The sequence below is a fragment of the Eretmochelys imbricata genome, chromosome 1 (assembly GCF_965152235.1).
Source record: "Eretmochelys imbricata isolate rEreImb1 chromosome 1, rEreImb1.hap1, whole genome shotgun sequence".
Classification (NCBI taxonomy): Eukaryota; Metazoa; Chordata; order Testudines; family Cheloniidae; genus Eretmochelys; species Eretmochelys imbricata.
The window spans coordinates 247,053,170-247,077,689 of record NC_135572.1 but is presented as its reverse complement, the minus strand read 5'-3'; the positions used below and the strand labels follow the sequence as shown (position 1 = coordinate 247,077,689).

Below are 24,520 nucleotides of genomic sequence, written 5' to 3'. Positions count from 1 at the left end.
TTCTGAGCATACAATGCTTACCTACAAACATGTTCCTCCTTTTGCCTTTCTCCTGCTATTAGGCAGGAATGACTAGGTAACCACAAAGTAGCATTCTCGTTAATATGGAATCACTTTCCCCTGTGATCATTGGACTGCTGATCACTTTTTTATACATTGTGCCAAAATGTGAAACATTCTGCTTCCACTCTTTGCAGATTCCCTTAAACGGATGAATGAATCTATTCTTTCCTTAGTTAAGAGCAAGGGTTTAATGCGCCACCACATCAAAGGGGAACAAACCTCAAAGAATGATAGATACAAGCTGATCTGTCAGAAGGAAATTTTCTTTCCCATACTTATCTTTTCTCTCACAGAAAAATGCAAGGGGCCAGATCCTCAACTGATATAAAGAGAGGAGCATCTGGCTTAGTATGAGCTTTCATTTATTGCTGTAGTATACCCTATTTAACATTGCCAGTGTTTCATATTGATGCCTAAAATCAGCAAAAATAGGAATCATGAGGAAAAGCAGGATATTCAGGATGCAAAGACTGAAAGAAAAATACTTAGGGCCAGATGCTGATTCCCTTACTCATATTGAAAACATATCTCTACTTAGTGAAAATAATGCCTTTAAAATCAGTGAGGCTACACAAAGTGAATAAGGACATCAGGAATAAGAAAAGCTGCAATTGTGCAGAAGACACAGGTGAGACCACTGTATGTAAAGGTCTGCCATGCTTTTCATTGCCCCTGGAGAGCTGCACTGATGGAATGCGTATGTAGTTAGCCCACCCAGAATATGTCCTCAAGGAAGATCTTTGAAATAGCTAAGAAACTGTTGACAAAAAGACCAAAAATACATGAGAAACAGCAGGGGTATTGGAGAAACAAAAAGGCAAAGTCTTGTCAATGGCAGGAAAATTCATAGTTTTAAAGGCCAGAAGTGTGTTCATTCACTTTGACCTCCTGTATATTACAGGGCATAATAGGAGCCCAAAAATTCAGGAAAGGCATCCAGTCTTGATATGAAGACAGCAAGGGATGGAGAATCCACTGTGATGTTGCACTCTATATGATTTTAGGAAAATATGCTAATGAGTGTGAATATAACGTAACTAGAATATGCTTCATGCAAAAGGTCTCTTGTAAGGTATCATTGCAAAGCTTATAATCTACTGAGTGTGGTCATCCTATTTGTATAAACGTATCACTCTTGTATCTGAAACTAGAAATATGAACTATAACTCTACGGTCCTATTGTAGTTATGCAAAGTGTGGGCCATTGCACATGCAAAGTGTAGTTATACAAAGTGGTGTTTTGGAATCTTGATGGCTCCCATCAACCAGGACAATTGACTGTGGATGGCTCTGTTTGCTTGCAGGCCTACCTGTGAGTCAGGCTGGGAGGAATGAAGGCTTGGGGTCTCACAGGACATGTGACCATGTCACCTGGTACTGAAATCCATCTTAAACCTGGTGCTTTTCCATTTAGAAGGAGGGGTGGGGACCCAGAGAGACAAAAGATTCCCGCCTTGTGCGAAAGATTTATAAGGGGGTGAAACAGAACAAAGGGGGCTGCAATCATGAGAAATCCCTTAGCTACCACCTGAGCTGGAACAAGGACTGTACCAGAGGAAAGAATTGTGCCCAGACTAGGACAGCATCCAGTCTGTGATAGAAGCTTATTGAAACATCTCTGAGGGAAGATTTTATCTGTATTCAGTTTTCTTACTGTATTAGGTTTAAACTTGTGTGTTTTATTTTATTTTGCTTGGTAATTCACTTTGTTCTGTCTGCTACTACTTGGAACCACTTAAATCCTACTTTTTGTATTTAATAAAATCACTTTTTACTTATTAATTAACCCAGAGTAGGTATTAATACCTGGACGGGGGAGGAGGGGCAGGGAAACAGCTGTGCATATCTCTCTATCAGTGTTATAGAGGGTGAGCAATTTATGAATTTACCCTGTATACGCTTTTTACAGGGTAAAACAGATTTATTTAGGGTTTGGACACCACTGGGAGCTGGGCATCTGAGTGTTGGAGACAGGAACACTTCTTAAGCTGTTTTCAGTTAAGCCTGCAGTTTGTGGGACATAGTTCAGACCTGGGTCTGTGTTTGCAGCAGGCTAGCGTGTTTGGCTCAAACAAGGCAGGGTTCTGAAGTCCCGAGATGACAGGGAAAACGGGCTCAGAAGTAGTCTCAGCACATCAGTTGGCAGTACCAAGGGGGTTTCTGTGATCCAACCCGTCACATCCACCACTTCCCTTGATAGTTTGTTCCAATGGTTAATCATGTTCAGTGTTGAAAATTTGTGCCTTATTTCTCATTTTAATTTGTCTGACTTTAGTGGCCCACCAATGGTTCTTTTTATTATTTTCTCTGCTAAATCCGATGTGAGAAACAAAATCCTGTGAGTCAAATGCAAAAGCATAAGACATAAAGATCTTATTATTAAGTACTAAAATTAATGCACATACAGATAATTATGCTGGCTAAGCCAGGATCCCTATAGTCATGATTCTGAGTTTCCACTATAACCTCCTGCTTTCACTTACACGTCTCTCTGAAACATTAACATTTCTATGCTAGGTCCATACACAAAGGTGAATCTTTTTTCTTAACAAGTTTGAGCAGAATCGTTGAAACTCTTTTTGAGTATGATGGAGTAAGAGGAAAAAATAGAATGTTTCTAGTAAAAAAAAAAAAATGTTACCACACTTTTTAGGTAGGGCGTGAGCAAAACAGCTGAAGTTTGAAACATGAAACTTGACATAAATGTAACTCTCACTGGCAGCTTGTACTTTTGCTAGATTTGGGAAAAAATGGATTGTATTTGTTTATACTCATAGTTTTGAAGTTTGTCTGTCACAATACAAAGTATTTGCACAATAAAACATTAGAAGCATATGCAGTAGTAACTATAAATTGACAGAATATCAACAATAACTAGGGTTGCCAACATTGTATTCAAAAATAAAGGACTTTTTTCTCAGCATTTCCTCCCCACCCCTTCTTGAGATATTATTAATTATTACAATAATAATTAATAAGCAGTACTCCACTACATTTGCCAGGGATATTTCTTGCTACTTTTTGCAGCATTCAGCAACTCCTGATCTTGTTGTACAGAGATGATAAAATAAGGGGTGTCTCCTGTAGTAAGGGACTGTTGGCAACCGTAACAATAACACAGAGGGAACTCCCCAACCTGTATAAAAACAGTTCCATCCTCACTCCACCCATCCCCTCAGGAAGAGCCTGAGTAAATAGACAGGCCTTTCAATGAGCACTAAAGGCTAACTAACTCAACTCTGATGGACCCAGTTTGTGAGTTAAGGCTGGTGTCAAGGGTCTTCTACTGAAGTCCCTCCTCTGGCACCAGCCTCCAGCCGTACAGATTTACTGATCCACTCTCTTGGTGTTTAGATACTAACGTTCTACATGCCTTAGAAATAAGCTATGCAGATAGCACACATACCAGTACAGTAATTGGATGTATACACCGTCCGATCTCATTCCCCGCGCTGGAACACACAGAGAGAAAGCAATCTCCAAGATGTGCAGGACCCAAACTATAAAACAGTTCAAGATAACAAAATTATAGCCATTTGAAAATAGGTTACTGTACATGTGCAATAGAAAATTTTATTAAGCCTACAGTTGTGCATGTTTGTGCAGCTGGTTCAGTGTGCATTGGTTGGTAGAGTGAGCATGCTATTTCCACCTGTGGCAGTATTTTCAAGGAGAAGAGAAAAAGGCTTACTAGTATATGGGGGACATGCTGGAGGGAGGGAAGCTGGACCATTTACAAAAATTCAGAAACCTTGGGGCTGAGAGTTTTGAAATTGTTTGCACCCCTCTGGCTCCCTGCACCTAGAATCTCTGCTCAGACCCACAGGTGTCTTTTTCATTCTCAGTTTCCCCTCTCTAGTGGAGTGGTGAGACCAGCTTAAGTTTGTCACTTCCCTGTCACATCTGGATTCCTTGGCAATCTCTGCAATTAAGACACCTATTTTCCTGCTTTTGCCAACCACTGAATGAGGTTCGTGACAAGTTGAGTTAGGCGATTGCTGATATTTATTAATATAGTTTAAATAATAACCTGTAAGGATTTAGAACCATCAGGTTCAGCTTATAAATAATCAGTGGAACTACATGTTTTCATTGCAACCTTCTTCTGCCTCCCCTTCCATTCCCTGATGGATTCCCCATATTCCCTCCTCTTCTTTAATTGCATGTTGTATTAAATAAACCCGTAAGTTCTTTTTAGGGCAGTGACCACATCTTCCTATGTTTGTACAATGCGTGCTACAGTGGGCCTCCCATTTTGATTGGGACATTTCAGTGCTACCATAATATAGATAAGTACAAGTAATAATAGTAATATAACATACGAGAGCTGGGCAACATTTTTTAAAGAAACTCTAAACCAGAAAGCCTGGGATGAGTTTGAGATTTGAGCTGATTTGTGGTTCCAAGTGGAAACCAACTGAAGCCTGATTGTATTGAATGGTTATGGCACAAAAGCATTCTAACCTTGGCTGAGATTCCCATTCAGTATTTTAGCTTTATTCAAATCCCAAACTCAAAATAAAATGCAGAGGGTACAAAATCTTTACGAACCAAAACCTGAGAAAGTTTGTGGGAGCCTGTATAAACCAAACCCATGAGTTTCACACACAGCTGTAGTCTACAGATCTGTTATATAAAGTCCTATGATGACACCTTGGCTCTATTGAAGTCAATGGGAGTTTTGCTTTGACTTCAATGGGGCCAGGATTTCATCCCTGGAGGTTTAAAAATTATTCCACCTGTTCTGCAGTGACAAATGTCTGTTTTTGCAGGAATTCAGTGTTAATCAATAGAATCCACATTGTAGAGTAGGAAATGTCCTGTGGGGCAAATGGAATTTTTGGTTTCCAGTATTCCACACACACACCGTAATAAGGTATTATGATAGTAATAAGGTCTTATTACTAATGATTAACAAGAGAGCTACATTAACACACTTCAGGACTTTGACACAGCTGAATGATCACAGATTACAATTTATTTTCCATGTCATAAGCATAGAGAATGTAATCAAAGAAGCAGCCAACTTTCTGCTCTTTTCCTATCATCATGTGAATAAAGAGCTCGTCATCTTTGGTAGAGAGGCAGGAGGCAGTTTCCAGCCATCTTCCTTTCATCTGAATGTTTAATAAGATGTATCAGGTGTCAGAAAGTGTGGAGTACCTGTTGAGTGCAAGCTGTTTTCTCACCTTAATATAGCAGAGTAGCTAACGGAATACAGAGACTTACCTGGAAAGAAACACTTATGCAGAACGTGACAAATGGATGCAAGGTTGGTTAAGTGCGGTTTTTGTGGATTCAGCATATCAAAACATCTCCCCAAGGGTGGATTATAGAGAAGTAACAAAGGTTATTATGGTTATCAAATAGCTCTTCCCAGATATGTAGAACTGAGGTCTGGTCCTCTTTATTTTGTTATTTACTATTTGCATTAAAAGTGTGCTAGATGATTGACAGCATAAATGCAAAGACAGGGTTTTCACCCTAAAGAGCTTCCAGTCTAATTTTAGATGTGATGCAACTAGTGAGAGGAACAAACAGTGTGGGAGAGAGAGTGATGAAGGACATGGGTTGCTGCAGTCACATCACATCAGTAAGTACGTAGTTACTCACATACAGTGGGTGCATGTATTGGTGGTTCCACTGGAGATGTTTATGTACTTTTAATGGTAAACTGCAGCGGAAGCCCGGGCTTGAGGCCAGGCTCAAGCCTAACCTCCCTTGCATCTACACTACAATTGCGTTAACCCAGGGTCCCACAGCTCTGCAGGGCTGGAGGGTCCAAGCTCGAGTTAAGCTATTGCTTTGCAGTCCAGACGCAGGCTCGCTTGACTTGGAATCAGCCAGAAGTATCCCACAATTTCATGGGGCGACTTCTTTAGTCCTCTCTATCCCGACAATCTGCAATCCACTCTACTGAAAACAGAAGCCACACACACACACCCCTTTGCCAACTGCAGCAGCTCAGGTCTGTGTTATCCCATTCTCTTCTGATCACCGATCTGCAAGCACACTCTCAGAGAGCGTCCTGAGTTTGCAATGGAGAACGAACCAATCAAACCTTTTACAAAGCGAGGTGCTTTCTGGTAATGTGCAAGGTGGGCAGTAAAGTTTTCCCACAGTGCACCATGATCCTAGGGCTAAAACGGCCGCATTTCAGGAAGGGGGCACTTGGGACTCTGGGATATGGTTACTTTGACTTAGGTCGGTGCATTATAGTGTGGATGCCAGAGCCCTAGGTTCAAGCATAGGTTAGAAAAGTCTTAGCAAAGAGTTAAAATACAATGTAGACACACAAGCCCAGGGTTCCCTAACACGAGTCAGCTGACAGAAGTCTCACTAACCCTGGGCTTACATTGCAGTATAGACATACTCTTAGTTGCTTCTTCAGGCATCAGGGAGAAAGAGAGATATTAGGAGGGGTTTGACTGAGGCAAGGTTGGTAGTATTTGTGAACTGAATACAGGGGCACTGGAACACTTTTGTATAGTGGGGGATGCTGAGAGCCATTGAGCCAAACTGTAAACCCTGTATGTGATGGAAACGCTTCAAGCTTGGGGGTGCAGCAGCACAGCTAGTTCCAGTACCTATGGCTGAATATGGATGGCATTTCATGAATACAGAACAGTGTGGAAAAAGATATGAAAGAGGTAGGAGTGGGAGAAGACGCTTTATAGTCAGATGAATAGATTGTCAAGCACACAAATGGCAGTTAGGTGCCTTACTCCCATTGATTTCCCTATTGCCTAACTCTCTTTGAAGGTCAATGGGAGTTGAGCATCCAAGTTGAAAATCTATCCCGTAAAGGATTCTGGAGAAATTTTCTTAATACCAAGGTTATTGTTACCAATGCTAATTATATTGTGCCTACCTATTCCCTCCTGCATTTTCAACTGGAGGAGTTTTTCCTCCTATCTTAACTTTTGCACAGTGTGACTGGTTTGTAAAGGCTGCTGTGTTTTATTCCAGAAATAGTTGCATTTCTGAGATGAGTGAAGTAGTCCATTGAGAAACAGCCTAGAAAGTAATTTGGGACATTTCTGGGTAAAATACGCTACAGAAAACTAAGATACTATTAGTAATTATTGCTATTGCATCTACTAATCAAATATTGAGGAAAAGTAATGAATTCACACACATGCTAACATAAAAGTTAATCTCTACGTGTAGTGTCTGATATCTGATAGTTGTATTGTTTTCATGCATGTACCTATATACTGTAGGCAAGCTATTCGTATAACATATACACTAGGTGCAGTTAAAAGAGTTACTACCACTTTGAGGGATATTACCGGGGGGTGGGAGAGTTTACTCATTATTTGTATTATAGGGGCCTAAAAACAGGAAACATAAGTTTTACCCTCATCTGACATATATAGCAGGTTAAGGATATTTTGTTTTCCTTTTTAACTTTTGGGCAGATTGGTGATTTTCAAAAAGGGCATATGGGGGTTTCTTCACTTTGCTGTGTATGAGCCTTCTGTTTGTGTATAGAGGGAAGAGTAAACAACTTCAGCATCTTTTAGGGTCATGGTTTAGACATCCCACTAACAAGGTGTGGTGGAAATTGACTCACCCATGCTCATTGCTCAGCTGCCAGAGGCTAAACACAGAACTCCTTTGTCAAAGTATTGTCAGAGCCATAAGAGATGGTTCTCACAGCTGGAGTTCTGACAGGACTAAAAAGATACAAGGCTCCTTGCGGCCAGAGTCTTTCATTATTAAGTGGTCCTTCTGCAATCAGTTTATTCAGTGTATTTGCATCTCAGGGAGAGTCTGCCTCCAGGAACATAGTTAAGACCCCATTAGTTTGTTATTGCTTTCACTTGCTTTCCATTTTAGAACTAAATGAATAGTTGGTACCCCTTAAAATTAATGGCAAATGTCAATGGCTTTTTTTCTGTCTTCCCTGCCCCTTCTCTTCTGCTTTGAACTCTCCTTCCAACCTTGCCACGACTTGTGGCCACTCTGCTGACACCCTTCATTTTCTGTGATGCGGACTTTCAATTAAAAGGAAAAGTTAAAAGCTCTTGTGGAGAGGGGGGCATGAATCATAGAATCATAGAAATGAAGGCTGGAAGGGACCTGAAGAGGTCATCTAGTCAAGTCCCTGTGCTGAGGTAGGACCAAATATACCTAGACTATCCCTGACAGGTGTTTTGTCTAACTTCTTCTTAAAATCCTCCAGTGATGGGGATTCCACAACCTCCTTTGGGAGCCTGTTCCAGTGCTTAACCACCCTTATAGTTAGAAAGGGTTTCCTAATAGCTATCTTAAATCTCCCTTGCTGTAAACTTAGCAATTTATTTCTTGTCCTACCCTCAGTGGACATGGAGAACAATTGATCATCATTCTCTTTATAAGAGCCCTTCACATATTTGAAGACTTATCATGACTCCCCTCAGACTTCTGTTCTCTAGACTAAACAAGCAAAGTGTTTCACATAGGAAAAAAAATCAAATCCACAACTACAAAATGGGAAATAACTGGCTGGGTGGCTGTACTGCTGAAAACGATTTTGGGGTTATAGTAGATGACAAATTGAACATGAGTCAACAATGTGATGCAGTTGCAAAAAAGGCTAATATCATGCTGGTGTGTAACAACAGGAGTGTCATATGTGGAACCCAGGAAATAACTGTTTCACTCTGCTTGGCACTGGTGAGGCCTCAGATGCAATATTGGGTCCAGTTCTGGGTGCCACACTTTAGGAAGGATGTGGACAAATTACAGAGAGTCCAGAGGAGAACAACAAGCCTTTGCTGAGGCAAAGTGTTGGTAAGAGGGACATGGGGAGAAGCATGCACTGCTGCTATGCTTTCACAAAGAGTAAGACTGAGAGGAAGCTAACATATGCCAAAACAGATTAGGCCACTGGTTTAATCAGGGACAATATTCTGCTTCCAGCAGTGGCTAATTCATAATGTTTCTGAAGAAGTCATCCCTTCCTCCACCCACTCATTCTTCACAGCCTGTTGTGCAGTGATGGACGTAGGAGAAAAGATCCTTCCAGATCCTTGCAGGCAGTCAAATTACTTCACTTTTATTTTGCATCCCTTTCAGTCCGGATGAATTCCATTGCAGTAATCTTCTAGGGGAGATGAACACACTGGGCTTTCAGCCTTATGTCTACACTATGGTGGTCTGATCTGGAGCTGTGATGTCAAAGAGAGGAATAATTGAAAAAGCGAAGTAAAATTTTGGCATAAACTTCTGTATTTGAGAATGTCCCTTTAAATCACATGCTTAGCACTACTGAAGGTATCTTTAATGTTGCACAAATCATTCATAAAATATATGAATATATATGATCTTATCTTTATTAACCCCTTTCAAATGATGCATTGCAGACTAGCCTATCAAAGAAATGATGATGATGAGGAAGAAGCCGCCAGAGAACGCCGTCGACGGGCTCGACAGGAGAGGCTGCGGCAAAAGGAAGATGATGATCTAACAGGACAAGTGACAGAGAAACCAGAAGTTAATGCCCAGAACAAGTAAGCCTCTACACAGTTGGTTGTGTATAGATGAATTGGTGGAGTTTTCAGTCCAGGTAATCGATATATTTAGAGCATATACTTCAAGTTTTAGAAATTAAGATCCAGATTCTGCCGGTCTTACTCTGAATTAGACCTTACCCTGTGAGAGGTCCCCCTGGTGTCAAAGGAACTGCTTGGAGATGAAGGTACTACTCATTGTGAGCAAAGGTGGAAGAATTGAGCCCTAAGTATTTCTGTCATTCAAGAATATCTTTGTAAATAAATAAAATTCCAGCAAACCTACAATTATAATAAGACGTTTGTTCATAACCTTTTAAGGAATCATTAATATTCATTATGGCATCAAGCAGATAGGTCAAATCTAGACCTCAATCTGAAATTCACTTCCACTAGCTCCCATGCCTCCTCCACTAGAACCCTACTTACTGAGCAGGGGAAAGTTGGGAAAATAGCTATGTTCTTGTTCATGGATGCTAACCGTTTTCCTGTGCAAAGCAAAAACATCTGGAAAGGGAAAAATTAATATAGAAGAAGAACAATACCACAGCTGTTTGAACGGTTTCAGAGTAGCAGCCGTGTTAGTCTGTATTCACAAACAGAAAAGAAGTACTTGTGGCACCTTAGAGACTAACCAGTTTATTTGAGCATAAGCTTTTGTGAGCTACAGCTCACTTCATCGGATGCATTCAGTGGAAAAAAAAATGTTTGAAGGAGCCTAGATCCCTCGGGGGACTGGCAATGGAATCCAGTACTGGTACCGATGGCAAGTCAATGGCATGTATGAAATTAGATTGGTAGACTCAGTCCACTTCCTGGTGGACCAGTGTCCGTATCACAATTGCTTTTTTCACTAATTGCTCCCCCACTTGCAGGCAGTCTCAGCAGAGACCATTTGTACAGAACTGGGGCATAGGTGGGCATGCCTAGCTGTCACAGCTGGGCTCGTGGCCACCAGCCAAGGATGGCCACGAGGCGGAGTCAGTGAGCAGGGACCTGAGTAATCACTAGAGCTGGGATTGGTAAGCAAGAGTCAGAGTCAGGCTGGGATCGGAGACCAGAGGTAGTAGCAGGATGGAATCAGGAGGCAGAGTTAGGGTTAGGGTCAGGCTCAGGCTGGGGTCAGAGACTGGAGATCAGGAAGCAAGGTTCTGTCCTAAGTCACAGCTGACCAAAAATCCATGTTGTTGCCCAGATAATTTCCTGGGCCACCCTCCAGGGTTAAATAGTGTGCTTTGCCAATCAGAGGTCTGCAATGTGATGTCACTCTAGATAGTGCTCCTTGGATAGGGTGCTATATGCCTCCCCGTGGGAATGTGGCAATGTCAGCTGTCCCAGGCTCTGGGGACTTGGATTTTAATCCTTATACCATCACTGGAAAGAAACAGCCACCTTCCCATTAGTAGAGATGTTCCCATTGAAGTACTTGTGTGTTTTGCTTGAGTAAGGACCTCAGACTTTGGTCCTATATTAAGAGCTTTTAATTAATGAGACTTCATGTTAAGGGAAAGAGCTAGCAGCTTTATTGAACACATCAAGCCAAGATGAAGGTCTCCACAGAACAAACAAAACATTTCCAAATATTCCTCAGGGCTGTCTCTAATTCAGTTGTTCCAAGGCTCTAGGGACCAATCTAATGCCTACATATGTCAATGGAAAGTCTCCCATTGACTTCAATAGGTGTGGGATAGAGTCGCTGCTCAGGAGCATGGAGGAAAAGCTTTCTCAGTCATCATTATTATGAAACACCAAATTCATAAAAGGCAGAAATGCCATAGTTATCCCTAGCATTGTTTTGGTAAATCTTTAAAGTATCTAACCTATCCCATTCTAGAGCCATGTGATAATTTTAATATATTCTATTTCTGGAAAATAACTAAGCAAATGCTTTGTTATGGTACTTGATTAATGCAAAGTTGTCACTTCTGTACAGTGTGGCAGAAGAGGAGACCAAACGTTCTACAACAACACTAACAAACACTCAAGGGGAAGGGGAAGACGATGCTGCATTCTTGGAGAGACTGGCAAGAAGGGAGGAAAGACGCCAAAAGCGTCTCCAGGAAGCCCTGGACCGTCAAAAGGAGTTTGACCCAACAGTCACAGATGAGAGCTTGTCACTACCAAGTGGGAGAGAGATAAACAGTGTGGAAGAAAATGAGACCATGGGGAAAGAGGAAAAGACTGAAACCCGCAGAGGGCGTTACGAGATTGATGAAGCTGAAACTGTCACTACATCATACCAGAGGAACAACTGGAGGCAAGATGAAGAAGAAGAAGAAGAAAAGAAAGAAGAAAAAGATAAGCAGGAGGTGCAGGAGGAAAAGCCAGAACAGAGAACCATAGAGGAAAATCAGGTAGAAGTAACAATAGAAAAGAAAACAATAGACAAAGAAGAGGGACCGGTGGTATTAGAAGTAAAAACCCTAGATGTCAATGCAGAGAAACACAAAGCAGAGAATGATACGAGTGTCCTACTGGTAGGGGAGCCTAGGGCAGGAGTGGAGGCCATAAATCTAGCTTTAGTTCTAGATCATGAGAAGCTTAGGAATGAAGAAGAGGAAAAGACTGAGGAAGAAAAGAAGAGAGCAGAGGAAAGGGAAAGGCTTGAGGCAGAAGAGAGGGAGAGGGTTAAGGCAGAGGAACAAAAAAAAGTTGAAGAAGAAAGAGCGAGAATTGAAGCAGAAGAGAAAAGAGCAGCCCAGGAAAAAGAAAGGATTGAGGCAGAAGAGAGGGAGAGGATTCAGGCAGAACAGCAAAGGGCAGCTGAAGAAAGGGAGAGGGCAAAGGCAGAGGAGGAGAAGAGAGCAGCTGAAGAAAGGGAGAGGGCTAAGGCAGAGGAGGAGAAGAGAGCAGCTGAAGAAAGGGAGAGGGCTAAGGCAGAGGAGAAGAAGAAAGCAGAAGAGAGGGAGAGGGCTAAGGCAGAGGAGAAGAAGAAAGCTGAAGAAAGGGAGAGGGCTAAGGCAGAGGAGAAGAAGAAAGCAGAAGAGAGGGAGAGGGCTAAGGCAGAGGAGAAGAAGAAAGCTGAAGAAAGGGAGAGGGCTAAGGTAGAGGAGAAGAAGAAAGCAGAAGAGAGGGAGAGGGCTAAGGCAGAGGAGAAGAAGAAAGCAGAAGAGAGGGAAAGGGCTAAGGCAGAGGAGAAGAAGAAAGCAGAAGAGAGGGAGAGGGCTAAGGCAGAGGAGAAGAAGAGAGCAGCTGAAGAAAAGGCTAAGCTAGAAGAGGAGAAATTAAAGGCAAAACAAAAGGTAGAAGAGAAAAAAATTGAAGACAAAAAAGTAGAAGATAAACAGGTAAAAGAGAAGAAAATAGAAGAAAAACAGGTAAAAGGGAAGAAGGTGCAAGAGGAAAAACCTCAAACAGTCTCCCTAAGAAAACAGGTACAGTAAACATTTTGCACCAAACGGATGATGCCTGTGATTTGTGAGAAATGTAATGCAAGAAAAAAAATTGGACTGGAATTTACTCACAATTCTGTCCCTGTGTTTAAACTACTAACTCTCTGTTCCATAAATATTTGATTTCCTTTTTACTAAAGCTTTTTGCTTCCACTTATCAATAATGCAATGCATGGCACACTTATGCTTCCCCACCCTGGCTCTGAGATCCTGCAAAGGAAAACCTTGCATGTCAAGATCTCTGCACAGTTTAACGCTGCCTTTTCCTGTTGCTTTATGCCTAGTGCAATAACGCCCGAGGGATGGAAAAGCACAATTCGACACAGGAGATATGTGGGCACCTGGGAAACTCTGTGTGAAGGGAGCTGACTGTAAATGTATGTTGTTTGAAGCAAGCACGGCTGGGGGCGCTCTCTGCTGGGATAGGTGAACACAGTGGCACGGCAAGGGAGAAGTAAGCACAAAAGTCCAGAGTGGGTGTGGGAGCACAGTCCCTTGCGAGGGGAAGAGCAAGCACAGCTGCACACGGAGGAGATGTGGGCACGGCAGCACAAGACGGGTATGTGAGCACAGCTTTGGCAAATGGGAGGGGACAGGGCTTGTTGTCGAATGACATTTTCATCTTAAAAATAAAAAGGGGGAAGAAAAAGAGGTTAAAGTGGAAGCTAAAAAGGAAAAGTTACCAGACGAGAAACTTCAACCCACCTTCAAAAAACAGCAGGTAATTATGATCTACAAAAATTGGTGCTATAAGGAAATGTTCAGGAATTTAAACAAATTCAGCATGGGCCCTTAGCGTAAAGGCCTGAATCAGCAAAACGCTTAAGCACATGCTTCACGTTAAGCAGGTGGATAGTCTCATTGACGTCAATAGGGATGGGACTATTCATGTGTTAAGCATATGGTTAAGTATTTTTCTAATTGGGGCCTTAGGACCAAATCTTGTTTACCTTACGTAACACGAGTATCCCAGTGACTTCAGTGGGACTCACTCAAGTAAGTGATGCAAGCAAGATTTGGGCCCTGGAGATGGATTTCTCAGGATTGTTCCAACTAATCATCCTTCCCTGGTTTCCTCCACTTTACTACGAACTTTACTCTTGTGACTGAGACCTACTTTCATAATAATCATGGATGCTTCCAGGTCCCTTTGGCCACTTAACTGATCTAACTAATGATTTTTCTTCCCCCAAATAATCCAGTGCCTAATTATATAAACCTTGCAGACCCAAGATTCTTTTTTTGTTTTAAAGAGAAATTCTACAAAATTTACTGCATTGCATTTCTACTGTAAACACAGGAGCTGGTGCCATGGTGTTTTACTGTATGGTAAGTAAATAAGGTTGGGAACCATTTACTCCTCAGATTTGTAATTGGCAAACAGAGAGAGGTGCTTAGTATTTGTGCAGTGGACCTGCTTTTGGCACAATCCTGCAAGGTGCCGAGTGCCTCAACTTCCATTGACTTTAATAGAAAGTTGAGAGTGCTCAGGGCCGTGCAGGATTGTGCCCCTTTGGGCTCAAGCTCATCCATGTGGTATAAAGTAAGCTATAGCCCTGCTGGATGGATATTTAGTAAAGGTAGGATGACCTGCCTATGTATCTGCTTGGAGAACCTGATGGCCAGATCTGCTGCTGCTGTAAATCAGTGCAGCAGGTTTGCACCTGCTGAGGATTTGACCCAATATCTTGGGGTGTAGGAAAGCAGCTAGTGGAACTCAGCATATTACAGGTGATAATTCCCACCCTGAGGATCAGGCCTGATAGCAAACGATGCTACAGACTTTTCTGGAGTGCAGTGTCCAGTTTCGGATACTTCAATTGAAGATGGACATAGGTGAGATTGAAAAGATCAAAGAGGGCAATGAAGAAGGTAGAAGAATGTTTAGAATTCATATGAGGAGAGATTGGTAAAATTAGGATAATTTAGCCTGCAAAGGAGAATAGTTAAAGGACTCTTCATGGAGATACTTACGATAGTGAAGGTTAAATTAAAAACTGAACAGTCACTCTGATTGCCTCACAAAACCGAGGAAAGAGTTACTCAATGAAATGAGGGCAAGGTTGGGAGTGACCAAAAGATGTTACAAACTGATGACGGTTCATTAGAGTGAGTGAACAGAAATGATTCTCTGACTAGTTCCTAGAAGTTAGGAATCCACATCTTCAATGTCACAACTGTTGCTCCTAGCAACAATAGGCTTGGCTTGGCTTGGCTTGGCTGCTGGTAGTCACGGCGTCAAGGTCAAAGAATGCGTGTAAAGCAAATGCAAGGAAAATATTCCTTCACAACAAGGAGTCAGCCTGTGGAATTTACCACCACACAAAATCAGATCATACTGGAGATTCTTTTAAAAAGGGGCTGGATAAATATATGACCAATAATGTCAATTTCACTTGGCCTCGCTAGATTTTCATCCTGCACAGTGCTGAGTGCCCTCAATTCCCATTGAAGTTAGTCGGAGCTGAGGATGCTCTGCATCTCACAGGACCCCCATGAGTATAGACTGCAAGAGCGAACCCTTAAAGATAATGGCCAACATTCTCAGAAGGGATTAGAGATTTTGCATTCCTCAGTTTTTGGATGCTCAATTTAAGACACCTTTAAAGGGCTTCATTTTTGGAAAGTGCTAAACACCCACCTCCCAAAAGGTGTCTCAAGTTGGACACCCAAAATCATTAGTCCTTTTGAAAAATCTTGGCCATCGCTTTTTGGCTTAGGACAAGAATGATATTCTCACTACTGCAAGATGAGCAGCCGTTCAGTACACTCCTGCCATGACAGTGATACACAAAATTCAACAAAGCCTGTATTTTGACAAGTTATATAGTTATTAATAGAGTTGCGAGACTGTAAGCCTGACTAGATCTGGGGGCGTTCTTCTCCTCTCTCTGTTACCTCAGATTTATGCCTATGTACCTGTGTTACACCAGTGCACATCCACTGTAAGTGAGATCAGAATCTGGCCCTCACAGTGTAGGTTAAGCTCAATTTAGCAACCAAAAGTCTGGCTGCTTCTTTGAACTGTCCCAACATTTGGGTCTGCAAAACTGGTCTGGAAAGTTCATCAGAACAAGTTTTCTCATGACATGAGACTCCTGGTATGTCCTGCTTCTGGTTTGGCTAGACAGGCTGCAAAAGCAGCCTTTTCTCATGGTATAAAGGTATCTCTACTTTGATAGAGATGGGCCCCAAACCTAAACCTTAGGGTACCTCTACACTGCAGCTGGGCATGCACTTTCCAGCTTGGGTGGACAGAGACACAGTAGCTCTTCTTGAGCTAGTACACTAAAAATAGCAACGTAGCCAGCGGTAGCACAGCAGCTTGGGCACATACCCAAGGGGGTATGTGTGGGTTTCTACTCAGGTGGCTAGCCTGAGCTGCCACCCATGCTACCCTGCTATTTTTAGCACACTAGCCTGAGCAGAGCTAGTGGGTCTCTGTCTGCCCAAGCTGGGAATCCTGCTCCCAGCTGCCACCTAGAGATAGCTTTAGATGCCCACAGCTTTTTGGGGTGTTCCAAAATTGAACCCAAATCAGGAACCAAAGTTTGCCATCTCTATAATTGACAGAACCAAAACTTTGAGGTGTTCAAACTCTGGGTGGAAATGTTGCATCTCAAGTTCTAATTTACATTCCTAGCAGGAACCTGGAGATGGAGAAATGGGCAAAAATAAAAATAGCCGAACAATTTACAAACCTCCAGAAAAATTTCAGTCACGTTCAATTTGATTTGAGGGTCAAGATCTGTGGGAGGAGATGGGCTGTGTTTTTTGAAGATACTACTGCAGGTCTGATCTAATTCCACTGGAATCAGTAGGAGCCTTTCCATTCCTTTCAGTGTGAGATAGATTGATTCCTAATTCACTGAGATGTGTAAGCATACAAAAATGTTTACTTCTGTCACTTTTAGGGTGCACTGCTATGAAAGGGGCTGTTCCTGCTTCTGTTGAAGTCAATGGCTGTTCTGCCATTAAAATTAACAGGAGCAGGATTGGGCCCTAAACCCTTGAAGTGTTTCTCTGATAACCTATTGTATCTTCCTTTTTTTTTTAGTCAAAAAGCCCAGTTGTGTTTATTATTTGTGTGTGTGTGTCCCTGCCCTCCCCCACCCCCTCATACACTTGGTAAGAAACCATAATCTTTTAAATCAAATCCTATTAGCCCATGAAAAGGGATTCCCTAGCCTATTAATTCTAAAAGCGTATTTTTTTACTATTAGTTTTCTTAGCAATTTCAGTTAAGATGTAAGATACACTACCTGCCCCAGCTGGGACTGCAGCTCAGGCAGCTGACATACTGGGTTTTTAATGAGACTTAGAAGGGACTTGATGAAAATCTCATAAAAGGAAATTCTGCCCTTTCAAAATCCCAACACAGAAGTCCTGGCATTTGAAATCCTGAAACAATCAACACCCCAGGTCTCTAAATCACTCAGAAAGGGATTGAGTAGTGCAGGGGATTGCTAATGAGAGCCAGAGCTTTTTTCTGTTATTACATCACTGGTTCAAATCTTGCCCAGATTGGGAGTGACCAAAAGACATTACAAGCTGATGACTGTTCATTAGAGTGAGTTAACAGAAATGATTGTCTCTGACTGGTTCCTAGAAGTTAGGAGTTCACATCTTCAAAGCCGCTACTGTTGCCCCTAGCAATAATAGGCTTGGCTGCTGCTAGTCACAGCATCAAGGCCAAAGAATCTGTGATCATGGAAAGGGAATTCCCCTCTTACTTATTAACGTGATTCCACTTGGTCGTAGCTGAGGGTATGTCTACTGTACAAAAAGGTGTGTTTTTAACTTGGGTTACCGAACTGGGGTTACAATAGCAGTGAAGACCCCATCAACTCAGCTTCTAACTCAGGTTAGCAGCTCAGGTTTAACCCCAGTCTCCACTATAGGCTCGAACTTGAACTGCTAACCTGAGTTAACAGCAAAGATGCTGCAACTCGACTTTTAACTCGGGTTAGCAGCTGAAGTTAAAACCTATAGGGGAGCCTGGGGTTGACGTTGAGCTGCTATCTCAAGTTAAAAGCTGAGTTGCTGTGTCTTCACTGCTATTTTAACCGGGGTTAGCTAATCCAAATTCAGAATACACCATTTTTTTTGCAGCGTGGACATACCTTGAGGCTCATTGGCAGGGCAGTATAGGGGAAGCGTGCATTGCTGCTGCCTATTCTAAGGACAGAGCAGTTTTCTTTCAGAATTGTATAGCCGGCATCTGTCACCAGAAGCAAATTCACGCAGAATGTATGAAAACTCATCCCACCCACACACACTTGCAGTCCACACCACATGATAGCTGTCACTTGTGGTACTGGCATTGTATGAACAGCACTTAATGCCAGCTCCAGGCAGAACAGGTCTTAGGGGTTCAAGCTGCGCAGTCATGTCAGGTGCTTTGTAAGCGCTCCCCTTCCCCCCATGAGGCTCCTGCTTTTGAAAAGTGGGAGGGGATGCCTTGGAGGTTGGCTATTGAAAGGTGCATTGAGCGGAGGAAGGATAGAAATAGTGTAGAGGTTTGGGCTTTTCCACTAGATGCAGCTTGGAGTACTTTTTTTAAAAAAATCTGTCCTAGAATAGGATGATTTATTTTTCTCTTCAGATCAGATGGAAGGGCAATAGGATGCAGAGTAATATAGGTACAGCTTGCTAAAGGTTTTCAGACAATTCTCCAAATAAATGATATTCAGGCTGCCCACCAGAGCATTTCCCAAATATGGCAAAGCTAAAGGCGAAAAAGGAGATCTTCCTTGGGTTAACATTGGTATTTTCCTCCACTGCTATTGAAAGCTTGTTTTGGCTGCTGGTCTAGCTAATTTACTTAGTGGGAATAATTCTGTCCACAGAACAGAAGAACTGAAATCAATTGCCATATCCTGCACTTTCCATCAGCATCCAACCATGACTCAGCATGCTGGGGTCAGGCCATCAGTGGCGATAATAAATAATTTTCAGTCCAGAATTTTCTGGGTGGGGATTAGAGAGTGAAACTAGTGCATAATGATTCTGGATCTTAGTCAGACTTATGTCGGGCAAAGGCTTGTAGGGGAAGGGGGGGAATCTTGCCTTAATGTTTTCAGAGAAAACATCTGCTTCTTCATAGGCGTAAGAGCTTCACATCCAACAGTATCCTCCTCCACTAGTCACTGTTTAGACTGGGGTACAGGTGATGATAACCCCAGTTACACATTTATCAAAGCAAATATTGCTATGAAACATAATTTTTAACTACTTGACTATTGCAAACTTTACTTGTAATAGCTAGGTAGTATGCACCTGCTATGACACAGAAAGTCCTAGGTACATCCGTATAGCACATACCTCCTGTGCCGTTGACTGTATTGGCTACATCCTCATAGCATGCACTTGCTTTGTGCAAATCAATTTAAGATTATATTATTTCTATTGCAGTAGCGCCTAGGGCCCCAGCCAGACAATCCCTGCCACAGAGAGCTCAGTCTATGATTTAGACAATACACAACAGGTGAATAAACAGACACATGAGCAGAAAGGGGATGGTGGGCAAGGTAGTGGTAGAGACTGACTTGATTGTATGAGAAGTAAGGATGCTTGAGATTTCCAAGGCCACAGCAGATTTGCACACAGTGTAGATGAATTCAGCTGCCTGCATATTTAACATAGATCAGAAGGCGAGGGTGGTTGCAGGCCACATTTTAGAACTTGACAACCTATTCCTGCCATACAACATTTGAAGACAGTTGCTCAGTTGCCCATTGATGGTGGGAAACTTGTTTTCCTTTTCAGTCATCCACAATGTCTAATTATGACTTCTTGTTTTGTTTTTGGTTGTACGCTTTCTAATATCTCCCAAGCAGATCAAAGACGACAAGGCTAATAAGGACAAAGCACCTAAGGAGGAGGTGAAGCCTATCTGGGATCGTAAGAAGGGATTTCCTGAACCAAAGCCACAGAATGGAGAGCGTTTCCAGGAACCTACTACTCATAAACTTAAACATACCGAGAATATTTTTAGGTAAGATACACATTAACACTAGATTTGTTTATATCAGAGTAGAGCTGTGGGACTTGTTGCCTTTTATGGGTCTCTGTTACCATACTTTTAGCTGTGTAGTACAAGACTTAAATTTCCAGCATCATTGAAGGTTGTAATATTCATTGGCTCCTTAGAAATAAATTCAGGATCTCAAGCTATTTTATAGTGGACTGCTGCCCACCTCACTGTAGTGGGGAAATGAGAGACTCATAGCAGAGTAGTAAACAATAAGCAAACAACTTACCCCCTCTGTGGGGATCAGTCATTTGCTTTTACCATACTCCTGTCATCTACTAGACATTTCTTAATGAACTTCATCTTTTCATAGTCTACATTAAGAGTCAAGAGTTGTGATTTTATACCCTAGTGGCACAGGTGCCTGACTCTGAGTGAGATAACCCATTGCCAATTACACACCTGCTTTTAATTACACCCTATATAACCAGCTAGGAGCAGCCTTGCCTCCTAGGATAACTCTTTTAAGAGTTGATCTTTTGGTTGTTTGCTCTAGCAAGCCTTGAAGCTAATGATTTCTGCACAAAAGAGTGATTATTTGGTGGAGTGAAAACTACATCCAGCCACACTGTTCTGCCTTTTTAAGAAAGATCTTAATGTGGTTTAGCGAGATAAGAAAATAAAACTGTCTCTGAGGCTTCTGCTACAGTTGGAAATCTAAAGGTAACTGGTTTATGGGGAGAGATTTGGAAAGGCTCATCTCTGCTACAAAGTGGGGAAGCAAGGGGGAATAAAAGCAAAGAAGTGGAATAGACAAATAAGTTAGTAGTCTTCATTTATTTCTTCTAAATCTCTCCTTCCTGTTGCTACTGAAGTAGGTAAAGACTTTAAGCTCCCTAGTCAATTTTCTAAACAGTGGCAGATGGAATTTTTGTGCAACCTAGCGTTCCCCTAATGGTTCCTATGGGGAAACAAACTTTTCAAAAGTAAAATAATTCAAAATCCCGTATAGCTAGGTTGTCATATAACATCGGGATGGAATAGCAGGACATGAGTCCTGTTAGTAATTGTTCTGTATACGCAGGTCAAATCACCACTAACATGAGTTCTGTTTCTAAAATATGTATATAACTTTTTTCACTTGCTTTATTTCTTGTTAGAGCTAAGGACTTATTTGAAAAACTTCAAATGGGGTTTCTACACTCTTTCCCCACCCCACCTTAGGAGGAAAAAAAGTTTGGTGTCTAGTCATAGGGCTTTAGTTTGGGACTACCTGTAGTCTCATTGTCCATAAACAAGATAGTAGCAAGACATTAAGAGACTCATAAGATAAGTCTAAATGGCAATGATGAGAAATAAAACTTCTTAAGACCAACTGAGAAATCTGAGGCTAAAGAGAAATATTGTCTGTCCCACCTTTGTCTCTGTCACTGACAGAATATTTAGAAAGCTTTATCTTTGTGGTTTCCCTTTCCCACCTCCCCACTCTCATATGGGAGTGCAAAAATCCTAAGCATGATGTAATGCATTTTTCACATTGTTCTGTCATTTTTGTCTCTCACAAACCATCTTATTTCTCCTTCTGTGTGAAGGCTGGCAGTTGGCTTCTTTTTCTTAGCACCAAATAGGCACTTCTGAAAGCTCTTCTTCAGTCTAGATTCTCAATTCTGATTTCTTGATTTTGGCAGCAAGGGGCTGAGATTCCCGGAATGTGCTGAAAGCAAAGAGGCTCAAGAAAAAAATATGAAGAGGATAACTGCCAATTATTGTTCCCTACTAGAAAATATGCAGAAACAGCAGAGGAAGACCTCCATAGTGTATATTAATAAAAGAAGATAGAAATAGCTTGTGGATGTACATGATTAGGAGATAAAAAGTTCTTTTCAGTAAGAAAGACAAATGTCATTGTTTGGACAAAATATTCACGCACACCTTCCAAACAGTGAAGAAAAAATTGCTTAAGGCTAAATTCTATCTTAACTATACCACTACAAACCTGGAATAAGTCTACTGACTTCAGTGAAGTTACTCTGTATTTTCCCTGAAGTAACTGAAGACAGAAACTGATCCATATTGCTGAAGGAAACCTTAACTGTTGTACTGTTGGCTCTTCTGGCATTTAATTGTGCAACACTGTGCTTTCATTGCTATAGTGTTTAGGATCTCCTTTTTCTTGGGTGTAGAACAAGGAAGAAAATAAAAACAATATAAATGCCTACTTGCCATTTTTCATGTAAGTGTCATGCTGATACCTCAAGTGTTGACCCCTTTTTCTCGTGTATTAATAAATACACTTCAAGGAGCAAGCACTTAAACACTGATGTGGTAATTACATATATAGGTTGTGCTACTTGACACTCCCACAAAAATATGTACCTCTTGTGGGCAGTATGAATGTACTGTTTTTTAAAATGTCTTTGATTATAAGGCCTGGTTGGAAAATATCTGGTTTTGATTTGTTTTGGGGTTTTTTCCCCCCGGTTGGAAAAATTCAATGAAAAATCTAGTTTTGGGTTTATGAAAAATCAAAAACTCTCACAGAAATCTTTAACCAAGTTTTTAATCAGACCTGATATATATGCAAGTTAGCAAGAGTGCAAGATAACAAGTGGTATTACATTATTGAAGCATCTTGTGTTGAAAATATTGATGGAATAATAAGAATATTCCTTCCTACCCCTGGTAAACTGAAGACTAATGCCCTAGCAACGGGCTTTAGCTCTCTTTAAAGAGATTTGTCAAACACTTTATATAATCCCTTAGGGAAGACATTTGTCTGAAAAATCCAAAGGATCATTTGTCTTTTATTACACAGAATATAGTGTGTTGTTTCACTTCTCTCCGCCTTAAATATTTATTTATTGCTTTTCATTGGATCCCTGAATTGTTTTATGCATAAATTAATCAAGTAGTATGCTTTTAGAAGCTGGAACGTATCTCTGTAGGTAATATTCTCAGTTACATGGTACAAATATGTAAGGATAAGTGTGTATATACTATGGAGTTGGGACTAAAATAAAATGGATCTTGAATTTAAAAAAAAAAGACATGAAAATTTCAAGTTCATGAGTTCAGATATCTCTAGAAAGGGGGTGAGACACATTTGTCGTAGGTTCTGAGGCAATATGATACAAAAACTATGCTTCCAAGCATGTGGGACCCTTTGGTCCCCCACTGTCAGGGGAAAGGCAGAGAGATGCCTCTGGGCTCCCCAGCCTACTTCAGCCCCTGATGAAACCTGCTGAGGGTAGTACACGCTCTGTGAGGAACAAAAGATCTTGTCAAGAGGTGTTTGTGTGTGTCAGGTTCTTATGTTGCTGCCTAGTTGAGTCGTAACGGGTGATCCAAAGTGGCAAAGGAAAACCTGTGGCATCTTAACCTGCTTCTCAATTCATTCTCAGCCGCTCCGGCATGAAAGCAACTACAAATGCTGAGGATGGTAAGCCAGTGTCCCAGGCTGAAGCCGGCAAACGACTAGAGGAGCTGCGCCGTCGCCGAGGTGAAAATGAAAGTGAGGAGTTTGAGAAGTTGAAGGAGAAGCAACAGGAGGCGGCCGTGGAGCTGGAGGAACTGAAGAAAAAGCGTGAGGAGCGTCGGAAGATCCTTGAGGAAGAGGAACAGAGGAGGAAGCAGGAGGAGGCTGAGAGAAAAGCCAGAGAAGAGGTAATGATGTAGTAATAAAACCGTGAGATCCAAAGTTAGACTCTGTTCTGCTTCACTTGCTCCTATTGGTCTTTCATTGCATGATCACACAATGCTGTGCAGTGAGGCATACTCTTGGGCAAATAATCAATGGGACTGCACAAAGAGAGAGCCTCTGCTTAACCTGAGTGTGGGTGGCATTTTAGGCCCTGGGATAGTACCTCGAGCCCAGATCCTCAAAGGTATTTAGTCTTCTATCTTACATTGAAAACAATGGGAATTAAAGGCCAAAATACCTTTGAGGATCTGTGTTTCAATATCTAAGGCAATGTTGTGTGAAAGGAAAAGTAAAACCAAAACAAAGCCTAATGTCAGCCGACTTGGAAGGGCCAACACTAGACTATTTTATTCCTGGATCTGCTACTGTTAACAGACTGTGTTACCTTGGGCATGTGGCTTTACTTCTCTTTGCCCTTGCTTCCTCTCCCACCCTTTTCCTGTCTCATCTATTTAGACTGTAACCTCATCAGGGCAGGGATTGGCTTTTGCTATGTGATTGCACCTAGTGCAGTGTTGCCCCAGTTTAAGTTGGGAACTCTAGGTGCTACAATACAAATACTTAACAGATAAAGATCTTTCAATTTTCTCAGTCAGATTCCTCTTTTTGGGGGCCCTACCACCATTCCACTACGTTTTTCTTCTCTGCTACCCACTAAGGTTGACAGAGGTTACAAAACTGGGTCTTTCATCACCCATTTGTACAATGATGTGCAGTGGCACATGCTAATGGACAAAAAAGCTGCACTGTTTCTGAAACCTTCAATCTCAGCTGGAAGTACACAGTATTTGGTGTGACATGATCTAATCCTGACACACAAGGAGATAGCACCAACGGGTGACATTCTAGTCCCATGCAAGCCAGTGGCAAAACTCATCACACAAGTGGGACCAGA

The 24,520-nt window shown here is 41.7% G+C and overlaps 1 protein-coding gene across 3 annotated transcripts in view; it reads left to right on the top strand.

The window, feature by feature from the left end:
- CALD1 (caldesmon 1) overlaps positions 1 to 24,520 on the top strand; it is a 240,104-nt gene that overhangs the window by 194,811 nt on the left and 20,773 nt on the right. For 2 of the 3 annotated variants that reach the window (XM_077826837.1, XM_077826830.1), the window contains exons 4-7: positions 9,414 to 9,560; positions 11,494 to 11,914; positions 19,792 to 19,949; positions 23,327 to 23,588. In XM_077826837.1, coding sequence (XP_077682963.1) covers positions 9,414 to 9,560; positions 11,494 to 11,914; positions 19,792 to 19,949; positions 23,327 to 23,588 — 988 coding nt within the window. Of the gene's footprint in view, positions 1 to 9,413; positions 9,561 to 11,493; positions 12,935 to 13,589; positions 13,674 to 19,788; positions 19,950 to 23,326; positions 23,589 to 24,520 lie in introns of all 3 variants that reach the window. The other variant, XM_077826845.1, reaches the window with a different exon arrangement.